Below are 16,523 nucleotides of genomic sequence, written 5' to 3'. Positions count from 1 at the left end.
AAACGAGAACAAGAAACAGCAACTGACGAAGCCGTGATGTTGCTATGGTGACAGTAACTGAACGTCATTTCCTTTCATTTAAAATCCCTCAAGCACAGTTGTGTTACTCTGAGGTAAAAACCATGAATGGGATTTTCTTTCCCGTTCACCATTATTTAATTAGTTGTGGGTAACCTGGATAGATAACAGCTTTCTTTCTGAGGCAGACCTGAATGGTCGCGATAGTATATTTTGAGAGTAATTCCAAATCGAGTTAAACTATGGCTGAAGTGAACGGCTTAAGCCGTTCACATACAGCTCCGAATGGGTCCAGTCGCCATGAGAAGAGTTTGGGTCTCCTCACAATTAAATTTGTGACCCTGCTTCAGGAGTCTGAGAACGGAGTCCTCGATTTAAAAGTGGTAAAGTTTGCAAACTATCCTAGCTCTTTTTCTTAAATCAATCAGTCAAGATTATTAACTTGTCAGTTGATAACTTGGTAAATGAACAAACCTCACCTGCTTTTAACTTTCCACTTTTTGGTTATTTTTCTAGATGTTTTTCGAGATCTGTCCAAGCTAACTTAATTGGCATAGTCCTGTACATCCAGTTAGCTTGCTGATGTGTACCTAGAACTAGCTTGCTCGTTAAACGTGATTTTGATATTGACACATCGGCATCTTAATGGATTTGAAGTTTCGACGAGTTTCCTGGCAGGTGATCCTGGATTTGATTTACCAGTGAGTTGTGTTGCTAGCTTAGCTAACGCTACTTGGTTAGTTATCTAGCTAAAATGTCAATGTTAGCTAACTTAGGTTACCTCATTGCTCATACGCAGAGGATGTAGATGACATAGGAGAAACTGTTTTTATGGTAACTTTTCATGGTAAACATTCAAAAATGCCTTATTTCGGGCAGGGATAAGAGATACCTAGATAGCCAGAGATCTTTCTAACACCAACTAAAGATTCCTGTTGCGCACCCTCCCGCTCTTCTTTTGTCTACCTGGGAACCTAATTGCTAATCTGACAGTGATGTTCACACTGGGGTCTCTTGTTCGGCCAGCTGTTTGTGTAGTGAAATGTACTGGTTTTGTGCTTCTGATTACAGGCTGCAGACACTTTGGCTGTCAGACAGAAAAGAAGGATCTATGACATCACAAATGTCCTTGAAGGGATAGGTCTCATTGAGAAAAAGACAAAAAATACCATCCAATGGAAGTGAGTGTGAAAACTGAAAATACTGCATAGTGATGCTTGAATGTGCCCCTTTTTAAATCCATGCTGTATCTGTATCACTTTTTAATAAAACGTTTAGAGTACTTTGCTGCTGTTAACATTAATTGTTAAAACTCCATTTCATTCTGCATCAGGGGTGAGAGTTCAGGTTGCCAACCTCAGGAGATCTTGGAGCAAGTGGAACTTCTGAAGGCTCAGATATCTGAGCTGGAGAGGCAGGAGAAGGAACTGGATATTCAAAAAGAATTTCTTCAGCAGAGCAACAAACATCTGAAGGAAGACCCCAACAGCATCAGATATCCTTTTAACCAGGATGTAATTAATGGCTGTACTTATCTAACCCAACTTTACAAATTGATATTAAGTTAGTCTAGACAGTTTACCTGCTTTAGAAGTTCCACACCCTAAGATACCTGGAAAATGAGACATTCCAGTATTATCTCACCACCATTGTTTGGGAAAAGTTCACTAATTACACGAGTGCTTAACTGTGGCAGTGTGCATTTGTTGAGAGTCCAGTTTTTCTGGTATGTAATCCAAGCATCTCATTTCATACTAGATTTTCAGGCCTTTTGTCCACCAACACTTCCTTTTTCCACTGATTTTGATTGGTGGTTTTTTTATTTATTTATTTATTTTATTTTCCAAGCTTATGTTTGACTTCGTGTTCAGTGGTGGTTTTGATAACAAAATGTATTTTTTTTTTCTTGTCAAAATGTTGAACACATAGGCCAGTTTAATTTTCTGTTTACACAGACCTTGAAGAAGGTAGTCTGTTGTCTGAGTCTTTCAGCACATTTTCCTTTACTTTGCATACATACAGTTATGTGACACATGAGGATATATGTAATGTGTTCAGTGGAGACACCCTTCTGGCAGTAATGGCACCTGCAGGGACTCAGCTAGAGGTTCCAGTGCCCGAGATGGTACATGTAAATAATAATAAAAATAAATAAATGCCTGCAGCCAAGAATGGAACAGTGTGTGACAGGCAGGTGAATAACTAGGGAATGCTTTTTTACTTGTTGTTGACATTTTTTTTGCTCATTTGTACTTCTTATACAAGGCTCAGAATGGTCAGAAGAGATACCAGGTAAATCTGCGGAGTCAGTCATCTCCCATCCAGGTGATGCTGATCAACAGGGAGACTGGTAGCTCCAAGCCCGTGGTGTTCTCTGTCCCACCCCCGGATGACATCTACACTATGCCCACTCCCCCGAGCACACCAGCCAGCCAACAGCGCTTTCCCATCCCATCTGACCCCTGCAGTATGGGGCACACCCAGCTTAAGAGCCCGGCATCAGAGCACCAGCTCACACCCTCCTCTACTCCTCCTGATATTCACATGGGTACATGCCTCAGTGTGTCCCGTTTACTTTCTAATGCACTAATGTCCCTTTCTGAATCAATAGCTAGCTAATGTATTTATCTGTTTATTTCTGTATATCTATAGCTGTTTGGCAAAGATCATTTTTAAGTTGACATAATTACATCCATTGCCATCTAGCTGTGCTTATTCTTATTTCCCCTTTGTAAGAGTGCCAGCCCGAGTCCCCCGTCAGCCAGTGCCTGCTGATACAGGAACCCCTGGTTGGCACTGAGGCGGTGGTGCAGTCACACGGGGAGCTGGACAGGCAAGATGTGCAGTCTATACTGGATGTGGGCAGTCTGCTGAGGCTCAACACTGTGGACCAAATGAAGGAGGAGAAAGAGGGTAAGAGCTATGTGCACTACAGAATGCTGTGTCCACATAATTTTTATTGATTAACAAGCTGTATATTTGACTCAGCTGGGTTGTCCTGATGTGTTTTCTCGGGGATATATGATTATTTATCTTAAAAGTTGTTTCTGCTGTCTTCAAGGGGTTGCTGACCTCATTGATGAGCTCATGTCATCAGATGGTAAGTTCCACACACAGGTAGGAATTCATGAATTATTTAGTCTCCTTTGAGTGGCTGTTTCTCACTGCCCCCTTGTGACCAAATCAGTCATTCCCAGCCATGCTCATCACGTGTTTATTACTGGAAATCATACAATTCATTATTATAAGAGCCAAGAGAGAATCTAAAGATTCTATTTCTCCCAGGAATGAAGGAAGCCTTGTGGTTACCTCGTCTGAATCACTGTAGATTACGCCAACCGTCTTGTATAAGTGAATTTGTGTTTGTGTTTGCACAGTGGCACTAATACTTTATTTTTATGTCTCTCTAGTGTTTCCCTTGCTGCGACTCTCCCCCAATCCAGGTGTGGATTACAACTTCAACCTAGACGACAATGAAGGAGTATGTGACCTGTTTGATGTACAGATTCTTAATTATTAAGGAAACCTTAATGCTACACTGAGTTTTGGCATGGCTTGCTCTGAAGAGAAGTTGTCGTCTTTTCCATGGCAACGATCCAGAGTGCTGCCATTAGGAAATGCCCACATTCTGAAACAATTGCTCGGTGCCCTCCACACCCTTCAGTTTGCTCTTAATTCAGAAAAAGATTTGACTCCTTCCTCCCTGTAATGCCATTTACAGCAATTCCCTTTAGGACCTTTATGGTTGAAAAATACTGAACATTACAGACCATCAGCAACTCATTGCTTAATGTCTAGTGGTCATTGATGAGTAGCATAATGCTTTTGTAAAGGTTTAATGTACAGACATGCTGTATACCTACTGGACTGTGTGTGGTGTCCTTTCAGCATGTCTGGAGATATGGGCTTCTCCCGCTGCCCAAACAGACTAGATGTGCAGCCATTTGTACTTATTCCATATTCTGTTTTTCATTTATGTTTGTATGAATACTTATGGTGCTGCCTTATTTCAATCTTTTGGAAAAAATTATTTAAAGTATTTTCTTTGTAAAATTAATTTGGTTAGTTAGACGTGTACTTAATTTAAATAATTTCCAGATTTCGTAAATGAATGTTCTGTTCAGCTGCCTTAATCTATAGGTCTGTGTAACTGGCCAAAAACTTGTGCCTATCATAGCACTTTTTTTGAATGTCTGCTTTCTTCCCCTGTCTTTTTTGTCTAATCATTGCATTTTTTGGGGGTGCGGTTTCTTTTTGCACATTTTTTTTAAATCAGAAGTTTTATATAAAACACTAATACATATGTGAATATTGTGAATTTTTGGATTTGTTGAAGGCAGAATACACATGAGCCACTTTGATTTGGGTATTAACATGTTTGTGTTTTTAATTTGTGTTTGTGCTGCGTGGCTGACGGGTAATACTGAAAGCTTACAGCGATCCACTAACATATGAACTGAATGCTTAAATCATCATCAAATTTAAACTGCTTTATCCAGTATTCTGTGCTTTACAGTGGTGACAAACTCACATGGTCGTAATGTTGGTCATGCTTTAGAGCAACACCACTAAGCACAGATGTGCCAATATTTTGAAGGCAGAATTTTACAGTAATTTAAATGTGATTTTAATCTTTTTTTTCTTCTTTAGCTTGTATACTGAAGAATATAAATATATAGACACAGTTGAGGTCAACTTCACCTTTTCTTATGTGGAGTTAGTTCCAGGCTAAGCCTCAGTCTCGTCTGGTCAGCCTGTTCAAACCTATATATGAAATACTTCTGCTTTATAAATTCTACTGGTATACAGAGCAACTCTTGACATTTTTGAGATAAGTAAGTTTATAAATGCACATTGGATTCAACATCTATTATACCTGTCTGACTTTTTGTACAATAGGTGGTGCTAGAGTCAAACTATCCTAAAAGGCAAGTTTCAGCACTTCTGCAGTGTTTATCTCCTGCACACTCTGAAATGTTTGATAATCATTTTTGTGAGCAAAACAACTCTGTGAGATAGGTAGAAGGATACTTCACTGTGGCCTCTGAAGATGAGGGTTATGCCCTTTGGTGAATCCCACACATGATGGTTGCACAAGAAAGCTGCTGTGTTTTCATCTCGCAAAATTAACCAGTGAAACCAGAGCACATTCTATTCATTTGTTCTGTATACTGTATCTGGAAATTCTACAGGAGCATGTCCGTCTGTAATCTATATCCTGCAAAATTGTGATCTAAAACAGCAGTAAATCAATGGAAGTCAAATGGGGGGGAATCCATATTTCGGAATGGCCATGCCACATGTATTGATAGGATTTGTGGTAAGTATATTCTTAACTGATTTGGTGATTTTGGAATTTTTAGGGTTGTCCTATTTTGAGATCAGGTTTGGTCCTTAAATATGTTTGCGCAAATATCTCCTTTTACAAATCATGATGACTGGCTGCATATGCCAACAAATAGGGGTCATCGATACTGACTGTGCAGGGGTTATATGGTATGCATGGGCATGAATTCTACAAGATGCTGGATGTTTTGTTCAGGAATTTTGTACCATGACTCATATTTAGGCAACTGCAGTGACAGGTGCATTATCTTGCCTGTGAAAGTAAACTGGAGATTTGCTTGAACAGCCTGCTTCACATCGTGGAAAAGCATATCGCTGGTTTGATTCAACCTGCTGTTGATTTATTGCCATGTCTTGGATCATTACCATTTTGCATGACACATCTTTTTTGAGTTTTAATTAACAGAGACCCCAATATTCTCCTGAGTTTCATGATAGTCCTTCAGTGATTGCAAACTGTCTTTGGGGGTCTAAGGAAAGCTGTCACATGCCAGGAGTATCCCACCTGAGAGGAAGTACTACTGTTCCATGACATGATGTGTGTGTGCTGTTCTTTAAATCAGACCATGTTTATCATGATACTATCTTCAACTGAGATAGTTATCACATAACATGGATGAAGCTCAGCATATTCTAAATTCCATATTACAAAAGAGTCACAATCCTTTTTAACTTTAATCATACTGTGTTACACTTATATAGGAGAGAAAAAAAAATTTATTGGGATAAAAGAAGATTGTTTTAAGTTAGGTTAAACTAATACACGGCCTTACTTCAGGTGGTATAAGAATGTCTAACAAAGGGTCATGAAAATAAACAAACCCACGCCACAAATGTGTAATATTCAGAATGCTTTAATATTTGTAACAAAATATTTGAGTGCATAAAGTGAACTGCTGATTTTCATTTATAAAACAAAAAGCAAACATTTCTATTTTTTTTTTTGATAATTTTTTCCCCTTTTTATTTGATTCCATTTAGTTTATTTTATAATCTCAAACTTTGTGAACTGATCGGTTATTGAGCATTAATATTTCATCTTAATCAAGGCTTCTTCAGATTAGGGAACATTCCATCCATTAAGGCTTAATCTGTTTCTTTCTGTTAGTTTCTTGGTGTGACTGTTAGATTAAAAAGAAATTGCTATATGCTTTTTTCATTAGACAGATGGATATGATGGGTGTTCCTTGATCATATAGTCACAAGTCAAAACCCACAGACAGTTGCATAAATACTAGGGGTATTTAGCAGTTGTATATGTGCACACATATTGGGCCTAAAGAGCATGCAGGATTTTAGAAGAAAATGGTGAATAATGTGTAGGTTACGTTGATTCAAATGTACTAACATCTCCATGTATCTACACCATGTCACCCGGACAGATAGCAGTGGTTTACTGGGATTGCTCAAGGCAAAGGCACTGATCAGATCACTAAGTTTGAAATTATTATAGAAATGAAAGAGAATTAAATAACAAAGGATGAAATAAAATGTTTACATTTTCACCAAACAACTGAAATATCTGAAATATGTTTGTTTTTTTTTTTGAAAAACAATCAGCAGAGGTGTGTGATTTTATTTGTGGTTCCACTTTGCGATGAATGATCATCTTAACATTTGTCCTTGATACTATCAAGTAAAAATCAAGTGCGAAAAACAATCTGGATCTAGGTAACAGAGATGTCCTGTTTTTCTAATAGAAACAGTTTAATTTTAAATATATTTGTGTGTATTTGCAGTAATTAACATTTAAACCTCTGCGGTATTCACCCACAGTGTATTAACATCTGAAAGCTAAAGACAGTATAATAAGTATAATGACATGTTGTGGTTTTCAACAGTGCAATGTGAAGACAGCGTTAGGTTGTTGTTGTTTTTTTGTTTTGTTTTTTTTGTTATTTGTTTTTTAACTATGCAAAATAGAAAATTATATGAAAAAACCTGTTGCTCAAACCGAAACAGAACCTTTAAACATCTTTCATTTACAAAAAAAAAAGAAAAAAAAGTGCTTCAGATATACGTGGTAAGAGGATCGCTGTTTCTGCTTCTAAAAATATTAGTGTATGGTTGTAAATATGCAATAGTTCCGGGCATTGCGCCCCTTCTTGCTCAAATGTGCAGGCAATTTGTAAAGCCATCCATTCACTAACACTCAAAAACGGAAATGATTATGTGGAAGAGAAACTATCATGAGTGACTCACAAAATTAATTTTGCACATGAAAATATGATACATTTGGCCATAATCTGGCAAAGCGTCCTCTGTGACTGTATATGTATGTAGACATATATGCTAGAATCTGAATAGCCTACATATGCATATATGTAGATATAAAACTTGTAATTGTGTAAACATTTTAAAATGTACATATGTCAAATATATTTAACATATATATATTTTTTTAATGTAAACATATTTCCTTTAAAGGTTAATATTTTAATATTAGGTTAATATCATCTTTTCTGATGCACAAAACTTTCATTTTGAATGTTCCGAGACCATAAACATCTTTCAAATATTTTTTTGTCGTGGACTGTCAGACCCAGAGAGCTTTTTACAGTTACTATTAGAAACCTTGGCCTGTGCACACTCATACTCATCTCAACCAACAGGGAGACACCTGGAGATTTCTATTCATATATAGACACTAATTTCAGATTCAGTAGTGTGAAAGGTGTATCTGGATACGGTACATCTGGTTATGCAGCCACAACCATACTCTTTTTGCACCATTTGAAATATTCTCATATAGAGAAGCTGCTTGTCTTTTGGGACTGTGAATTAGAATTGAAGGAGATGTTTACTCCCTGGTCCCCTCCTCTCTGTGCTGATCTCCTCCTCTGGCCGATGCCCTTGGCGAACTTCATCACATGCTGTCTGAAGGAGGCGCCGATAAAAGCATAGAGCACAGGGTTCAGGCAGCAGTGGGACAGGGCCAGGCTCTCTGTGACATGTGCCGCCATGTCCAGGGCTTTGCTCACACCGCAGTGGGTCACCAGCTCATGCATCATGTCCAGGGTCCGGCAGAACTTCAGCACGTTGTAGGGCAGCTGCGTGAGCACAAACGCCCCAACTACAACCAGCAGCACACGGACCGGCCTCCACCTCCTTCGACCTCTGCTCTCTAGTGGGAGACCCAACAGGGTGCGTACCACGTGGGTGTAGCAGTACACCATCGTTGCCAGTGGTGCCAGGAAGCTCAGCACTACCTGGAAAATCTCCATAGCCATCTTCACCTGGAGGGCTACACCTGACGGGTACACAGCCATGCACACCTGCCTGCCAGGCAGGTGTTTGATCGTGCAGAGCGCCAAGTCGGGGACCCCTAGCAAGAAAGCAGTTGTCCACACCACGAGGCCGAGCTTGGACAATTGCTCCTTCCTGAACACCCTGCCCAGGATCCTGTTCCTCACCGCGGGGGTTAGTGCCAGATATCTGTCCAGACTGATGCAAGCCAGGATCAGCATGCTACAGGTGAAGTTGACGGTATACAAGGCTGCGACGAGCTTACAGAGCGCCTCGCCGAGCTCCCAGCCACGTACGGACGCCGCGGCCCAGAAGGGCAGGGTCAGCAGCAGCAGAAGGTCCGCCACAGCCAGGTGGACCACCAGAGCATCCGTCACTGTCTGCTGCCGCTTGCCATTCATGTACACAGCCACCACCAGAGCATTGCCTGCTACACCCACTATCAGACACAATCCATACACCACCGGCTGGAAGAGTCTCGCAAAGGAGCGTACATCCTCTTTCTCACAGATGGGTTGGTAGGCGTCATAGCTGACGTTATAGGTATAATTCTCTGCGTAGACATAGTTCTCTTCCTCTATATAATCCATAATATCTGCAGAACAAGAGCAGTTATTTGTCTTGCAGTTCATAATTTTTCTCAACATGTTGAGACTGAACAACAATTAAACATGCATACATCAGGAACTAAACAAACCCCAGATTATCACAGTTCTTCTAGTCAAGTATGCAAGTATCTCTCCAGTGTCAACAATGTTGCCTTTTATTCTAAAATCTAAGTACAGCGAAAGTGGCAACCACACCAAAACTCAAACCCATTTCTCATAGATGGAAAACATGTTCTCTGACCAGTAGGCCAATAGCATTCCCCTGATGACCTTGTGAAACATCCTACTTCAGATACGTCAGACAGTTTTGGCAAAGGCAGAGTACAGTCACATTACCCAGTCTCCAAACCAGAACTTATTGGTGGCAAACATGTGTTTTGACCACCAGAACACCCGTTTTACCTCTTAGGTTAGAGTCTCCATTAGCCTGTGAAAACCTTTAATTGTATTATGTTAGTTCCCACAGAAATTACACAGATAATTGGATTGCATCATCTTGTACAGAAATACAAACAACGGTTGGTGTTTCATATGAAACAAATATATTGCTGTCTTAGCTTATGTGAAGTCTGTCAAGATTTTTGCATAGCACATGCTTTTTTTGTGAAGATTGCCAATATTGTTGCATTTGGCTAGTTGCATTAGGATGTGTTTAATATAATTTGAATATTTGCAATATCAGCATAGATTGTTTTTCTCAGTGAATATCTCCCTTTTTGTAAGTGTACATATGGTAAACAGATAGTATACCAGATTGCCTTAAGCACGGAAGAACGGAATTCCTGGCATTCCCACTGTGTTTTATCAAACACTGTAGTGTTGATGCTGGATGTGTGTGTCAGAACCCTCCTGGATCTCCTTCGAAACACTACACTCAAAGTACACCCTATTCTTATAAAATCCTTCATGAACAAATCTTGTCTAGAATGCCAAGGAATACTACCTGGTCAAATAGGATATTTACATGTACACTATTCAACAATTGCGATATTTAATGCAGATTTCCTGTCTTAGTAACTAAGCTGAATGCCATTTTAATTAAAAGTGAAAGTAACTAAAATAATTAAAAGTAAGGCTTTCAGAAATTCGGATTTCATCCCACTATTTTTATACTCACACATAAACATGACCTTGCAAGGGTTAAATCCTAAAACCCTTTGAAATATTTCTATAACTCCAGACAAGTTTGCACATACATAGCCTAAAATCCCCTTTCAAATATTTGTATAACTCCGGACAAGTTTACACATACATAACCTTCTAATGTAGCACAATGTGCAATTCTAATGCTAATAATGGCTTGGAGCTTTTTCTCTTACCTTACCTAGCTAGGAGCAAACGAAGATCTGCGCGTAGATATTGTCTACTGAGTGTACTTGCAGAGAGAACACATTTTGTGTTTGTGTATGTAAGTGAGTGAGTTAGAGAGATAGAGAGAGAGAGAGAGAGAGAGAGAGAGAGAGAGAGAGAGACAGACAGACACATAATAAGGGTGAGGCTGAGGAACTTTTACCAAAAGGTTCTGTGTTGCAAAACCAGAGGAAGGGGGGAGCTTCATCTGGTGTGAGTGAAGTGTTTAGCATGTAAGTGGAGTTTCTGTTCAATGCTTTCTCTGTGGCAGAACGTAAGGCGAATGTTTACCCGAGAATAATTATAGCACTTTAGATGTCATCGTGGTCGGGTATGTGCCTAAGAGGATGTTCTGGCAGGAAGGAACACAAAGGTTGTTGATAAAAACTGAATATACAACGCTAAGTGCAACCACCGTGGGTCTTACGAGCACTGTGCAGTGAATGCTGTGTTGCACACGCCTGCATCGTCAGTTCCATCGCTTCCAGTTAGGGTTACCCACACTGCTGAACTCAGTCAGCACTTTCATTATTATCAATCTTGTGATTTCAGTCATTTGTCCTTTTTCCACGTTCATTGTGGGTGAAAGAGTTCATTTTCCATAGAAAAATGTCGCAAATCTTTGTGCTGAATAATTAAAACTAGAGATCATAAAATTCAACCTACTGTTGAATTCAACCTTTCCTCAGTTTGGACAGAGCACTCTCCACCATTTCACTGCGAGTTATACTGTGTATGACTATGTATGTGACAAATAAACCAAACTTGAAACTTGAAACTTGTATCCTGACCAGAAATGAATCTCCATGACAACTTAATGTTTCAATATGCATATACAGTGTAAATACATAAAAATGCATATGCATGTATAGGTTATTGCTCTATTCCAAAATGTTTTCCTCTATTTATATGTACAACTCCCCCTCTCTAAAATGCTTGAGCATACCAAGCTTTTCAAAATATCTTTAATAAGTGAAGGCATTTTATGTATTTGTTGGTGTGCAATAATTTTACATACTTGTTTAACTGTTAAGATCTTTCCATTTTTGTTTGACTGAAAGAGTATCTGCCAAAAGTGTCACCTTTGGAATAATGACATATCTCCTGCATGTTATGTCCATGTGCTGATGTCAGCACCTGTCTGCTGACAGGTGTTTAAACCCCTGCTGGGGCAAAACACATTCTTTAACAAGTCAAAACAAAACAAAAACCCTCAAGAGCTTTCCTCCATTTTGCAAGTACTGTACATAAACAAGATTCTGACTTGGTGACACGCTCAAGAACAGAAACACAGGTGTGGCGTCTAAGACACTGTAAGTATTAAACATGACTAAATGCATTTTCATCTGTATGATTCTCAGATTGTTACTGTCGGTGCAGCTGGACCATAGACAGGTCAGTTCTCGATTTTAATGAGTTTTATTGCCAATGTGTTCTCTGAGCTTTACTATCTCACATAGCCTGGATAATAAACATTTATTAAAAACAACAACAACAAGTATGTATTTGGTGATGTGTAGCCCACTTAACATGTAAACCATTAAATAATCATGTGGTAAAATAATGTTTTATTATCTGTTCTGATTGGATCTACGAATGATCTTTCTGAAGTGTGCTTTGTGGCAAAACAGATTTTCCATCTACTGGGTTTTAATTTGATCAAAACAGTTGTAAAAAATTAAAACTAGTAAATACGTTTAAAAATGAGGTTAATTAGAAAATGTATATTATTATTATTACACATGCATTGGGGTATCTGGGACCCCAAACATATGAGTAAAGCAAATCAGCCAAACATGGGTAGCATTAGCAACTACAGAATAATACCACTTCTGTTCTGATATGGGGCAGTGGTGGCTCAGTTAAGGTATTTGACTTGTAATCGGAAGGTTGCTGGTTCAAGTCCCACCGCTGCCACTGTTGGGCCCCTGAGCAAGACCCTTAACCCTCAATTACTCAAGTTGTACTCAGTCATAATTGTAAGTTGCTTTGGATAAAAGTGTCAGCTAAATGCCATAAATGTAAAGAAAAATCTTAACATTTTCTTTGTGTCCTTATCAGTAAGAATGGGAGTGATGAAGAAACAGAGCCAACTTCCACACGCTGTCTTTCTTGATTTACTTCAGGAGTTCTTGGCTAAAGAGTCTTGCTTCTGTGACATTACACACTTTTACGATTAGTTTGATTTTCCGGGCATACAAAACTCTCCAAAACACCCATTCACAAGGTACAGAAGAGATTACTGGCCAGAAGACACAACTCAGCCACCAACACATCTTCCCCGCATGCACTTCCACATTCTGCAAGTCTCAGACAAGTTCCTTGACCTCCCACACAAAACTTTTCTTCTGTGACACATCGTAGCAAGAACTTTCAAATGTTATTGGGAGATTACTTTATTTAGTTTAAAAAAACATCCCTGTATTTACTCATTTAATTAGGATTGCCTGGTAATTTCTGCTATTTATTGGTGATTTTTGGAATTGTACACGGTAATAGCTATAATACATCAGAAGCATATCATTGGATTATTAAGATAAAGTTCAACATTGCAAGTATCATTGCAATGTAACATTGGCTATATGTTTTCTTGTATGTTCATCAATTTCATTTCAAAAATCATTTGTATTCTTTAGAATTAATATTGCAAAATACATGTAAATGAATTTCATATAAAATTCCTTCATAATGAAAAAGAATCAAAATGTACTGATGCTGGCGGGCTATACTGTTGTGGTGGTCTGTGCTGTGTCTCATGAATAACTATTACACTCCCATCTAAACAAAGAAAGATTAATGAGTGCCACATCAAGTCAGAGTAACTTAAATTTGAGTTCCATCAAACCAATGTTTTCTATTTGAATTTATCAATAATCTATTGATTGTGATTAACTGTTTATGAATGAAAATGTGTATATCTGCCTTCCCTCTTTAGTCTGAATGAAGGTCAGATGGTCACATGGGCTCATAATTGATAAGACGGGCTACAAGACAGGACTAAGATTTCGTATGCAGGTGAATTAAAAGGTGACTAAAACAACCCTTTCATTATATGTGTCTGCACTGAACGGATATCAGCATGCCTTACTTGTGTGGCTGTGGCTGACCTGGTGGGTTTTCCTGGGCTGCTGTCTGCCTTCTCCCCCCATCTCCTCACACGGTGCACCTCCGATAAGTAAAGAAAGACGTCAGTTAGGCAGTCTGTCTTCTGCCCCTCATTCTGCAGTGCCCATTCCTGCTGTATCTGTCATCTGTACTGCGGCTCAGCAGAGAGGACTGGCAGAGTACGCAGCTACCTGTGGGGTTGCTAGTGGAGACAGCTGCCTGTGGTGTGGGGGGAGACGCGGGAGGAGGGGGCTTGGGGGCTTTGCCTCTTGGTGCCTCTTGGTGCGAGAACTCTTAGAACAGCCGTGCAAGGGATGGACACAGTCACGTACATTAAGGACGGGAGTAAGACAGGACACCGGCATTGTCTCCATTCAAAGTCGCGCCGAATGAGGCACTTACCAAAAAGGATTTGTTTGGATTTGTTTGATATGGTTTGTTATTAAAAAAAACAAAAACATTTTAGGTTGTTTTTCTGTTATAAAAAGCTATATATAAAAATCCCCCCCCCCCCCCAAGTATATTACATTTTGGGCAAAATGTAATGTAGCCAAACTATATCTTTACAGCTGGCATTTCCTTCTCTGGAGGATCTGGAGATGATAGAGAGACCTGAGAAAAGACGAACAGCAGGGAGAGAAGGTATTCAGATGCGAATCTTAAAACTCCCGTAAACATTTGGAAAATGCGAGACTGTGACATCCAGCTCGTCGCAGCTTTGCTCATCCAGGCCTTACGGTGAGAACGGAGTAGGCTCCGGGGTTGAGCTTCTTTTTCTTCTTTTTTTCTGCCTGCCGTCGTTTCCGCGTTTTGTGTTCCTAATGAAGCCACAAAATGACAAATGTGAAAGTTCACATGAACAAAATACCAAATGTATGTAAAATACCAAAAGAAACTGAAAACGAAAAGCATTTAAGTTCATTAGTACTTCAGTTCTTGGTTCATCCTCAGAATGTACGATCTTTGAGAGACCTTAAATGGGACCTACTATGCTAATCTTTAATGCTCATAATTTTATTTTGAGGTCTACTAGAATAGATTTACATGCTTCGGTGTTCCAGAAATACATTATTTTTTTCATTCTGCACATGACTCTCTATGTCTCTATGCATTCACTCTATGTGGGGTTTTTGTGGGAGTAAGTTATTCCCTTTGGCATTTTCTTTGGGCTTTGTAACTATGTAGACCATTTATATCCACAAAAAGCTATATTACACAATAAAGCAAATGGAAAAAACAGAAAAATATAGCAGGTCCCCTTTAACAGTGCCTGGACTAGGTCGTCATACCATCAGAATGAGGTGAACATCTTGTGGAGCCAGATATTTCTGTCCCAATCCAAGCAGTGGAACCTACGAGAACAAACTGTCTGTTATTCTTGTAGAAATCTTGGCTCATATGCACCAAAATTACACATCAGTCCAGTGCATCCAGTCCAGTCCAGAAGATTATCTGAACCCAAAAGGCACAGAAAGCATGACTTCATCCACTGCACCTTTCCTGAGTCTCCACTCACATAAATCATACCACACATCTCCCGCCTGCAGGAAAATTCCAGCGCTCACCTCAGCCTGCAGCAGTGGCATGTGCTGGGTCTCTGAACCACGGTCCGGACGGAACCGCTGCAGTGTTGTACGGCTCCTAGCATCTGTCCCGTGAGCAGAGCAGAACAGACAGAGCTGCAGCCCAAGAAACCCCAGCAGCACTCTCAGTCCCATTACAAAGCTTTCTGGATCCTGGATGCACACACCCCACTTTATATGCACTCTGCCTAACCACTCCCAGATGGAGAGTTCTAGACAGAGGAGGCACCAGCAACAACATGCTCAAGGGAAAATGCTTTCGTAAATGCATCATTGCTGAGTGGGGCTGCACCAATATGTCCCATGAGAAGGTATTGCAACAAAAATAACATTTGTCCTGGGTGATCTGTGGAGTCAAAAGGGAACAAAGTGAATTACTTTAGTTTCCCACAATGCTCTGTCAACCAGGACAGAGTCTGTCTGATGACTTTATTTCTCTGGTTAACTAAGGTTGCTTTATAAAGGAACCGATGATTCATTGAAGAATTCAACTTCCCCTTCTATGGTATGAACCCATGAATGTTTCTCATGTCTCAGTCTCACTGCTTCCTAGTAGACTCTTTTGTTAACATGAAAATCATGCAAATGTCCCACTCTTAAACTGGGGATAAAATATCTTTAGCCAATTTCAAAGGATTAATAGGATCATTTAGAACTGATCCTTTGATTTAATGCACTACTTTTTGGTCCATGGGATGGCAATGAGATGCTAATGCTCTTTTGCCCTTTTTTTGTATTTTTTAGTCTGCTTTGCAGTACTTATGCTAGTTTTCCACAGCGTCTGCATAACCACAGGGGGAGTGACTGCGCTTTAGCAGTGTGCCATTGTTCAAACAAGCTGCTCGGTGTACATGTGACCTGGATTACTGAAGAAGTCGATGCCGTCTGGATTTTTTTTTTTTTGCAGGAAAACTGATGTTGCAGTCACTGATTCTGTTTTCCCAAAACAATATATCTAACAAAGTTACAGAAGATCATAAGTTACAATGCTTGAAATGGCAGTTAGTCTTATGTGAGCTTGGCACTAACTTGGAACCATCTCCTGGTGGGCCTTGTAGCAGACGTCTAAGAACAGTGTTACTCCTCTTCCAGTTGGTCAGCGTACTGTTATAATAGAGTAAGCGGTACCTGACCGTACTATGCAGTTATTTGCTCACCTTCATCCAGTGATTATTCAAGTGCCTGTGTGAATCTCTCATTCAGTAATCTTTTCTGGATGGAATAATAAGGGAATAAACTGGCATTTTGCAGGTTTCAGTTATAATGG

General features: G+C 39.6%; 2 protein-coding genes across 5 annotated transcripts; one reads left to right on the top strand and one right to left on the bottom strand.

Annotated features, from left to right (window-relative positions):
- Positions 1-28: 28 nt before the first annotated feature.
- Positions 29-4,877, top strand: e2f5 (E2F transcription factor 5). Of its 3 annotated transcripts, none has more exons than XM_081703160.1 (8): positions 29-113; positions 1,090-1,199; positions 1,352-1,516; positions 2,038-2,143; positions 2,284-2,566; positions 2,755-2,931; positions 3,080-3,118; positions 3,429-4,877. In XM_081703160.1, the coding sequence occupies exons 1-8, from the start codon at positions 45-47 to the stop codon at positions 3,536-3,538; spliced, it is 1,059 nt and encodes a 352-aa protein (XP_081559286.1). In that variant the 5' UTR covers positions 29-44; the 3' UTR covers positions 3,539-4,877. The 3 variants fall into 3 exon arrangements, with proteins under 3 accessions (XP_081559286.1, XP_081559287.1, XP_081559285.1); XM_081703159.1 differs by having other exon boundaries at positions 73-401; XM_081703161.1 differs by lacking the exon at positions 2,038-2,143 and having other exon boundaries at positions 67-401; positions 1,352-1,532.
- Positions 4,878-6,202: 1,325 nt separating this feature from the next.
- Positions 6,203-15,443, bottom strand: ackr4a (atypical chemokine receptor 4a). Of its 2 annotated transcripts, none has more exons than XM_027028016.3 (5): positions 15,239-15,443; positions 14,963-15,025; positions 14,411-14,491; positions 10,538-14,285; positions 6,203-9,205 (listed from the first exon to the last, which is right to left on the bottom strand). In XM_027028016.3, exon 5 carries the CDS (start codon positions 9,198-9,200, stop codon positions 8,109-8,111), a length of 1,092 nt encoding a protein of 363 aa, XP_026883817.2. In that variant the 5' UTR covers positions 9,201-9,205; positions 10,538-14,285; positions 14,411-14,491; positions 14,963-15,025; positions 15,239-15,443; the 3' UTR covers positions 6,203-8,108. The 2 variants fall into 2 exon arrangements, with proteins under 2 accessions (XP_026883817.2, XP_026883818.2); XM_027028017.3 differs by having other exon boundaries at positions 10,543-14,285.
- Between the last annotated feature and the right edge of the window lie 1,080 nt (positions 15,444-16,523).

Source organism: Electrophorus electricus, chromosome 20 (assembly GCF_041902795.1).
Source record: "Electrophorus electricus isolate QZ-2024a chromosome 20, ASM4190279v1, whole genome shotgun sequence".
NCBI classification, from domain to species: domain Eukaryota; kingdom Metazoa; phylum Chordata; class Actinopteri; order Gymnotiformes; family Gymnotidae; genus Electrophorus; species Electrophorus electricus.
The sequence above is the reverse complement of the archived record's forward strand: the minus strand, read 5'-3'. Positions and strand labels throughout refer to the sequence as shown.

Coding starts and splice junctions, on each gene's coding strand:
- e2f5 (XM_081703159.1), top strand. CDS start 261: ATGGCTGAAGTGAACGGCTTAAGCCGTTCACATACAGCTCCGAATGGG. Junction 1,517..2,037: donor GACCCCAACAGCATCAGATA/TCCTTTTAACCA, acceptor TTTGCATACATA/CAGTTATGTGACACATGAGG. Junction 2,567..2,754: donor TCCTCCTGATATTCACATGG/GTACATGCCTCA, acceptor CCCCTTTGTAAG/AGTGCCAGCCCGAGTCCCCC.
- ackr4a (XM_027028016.3), bottom strand. CDS start 9,200: ATGGATTATATAGAGGAAGAGAACTATGTCTACGCAGAGAATTATACC.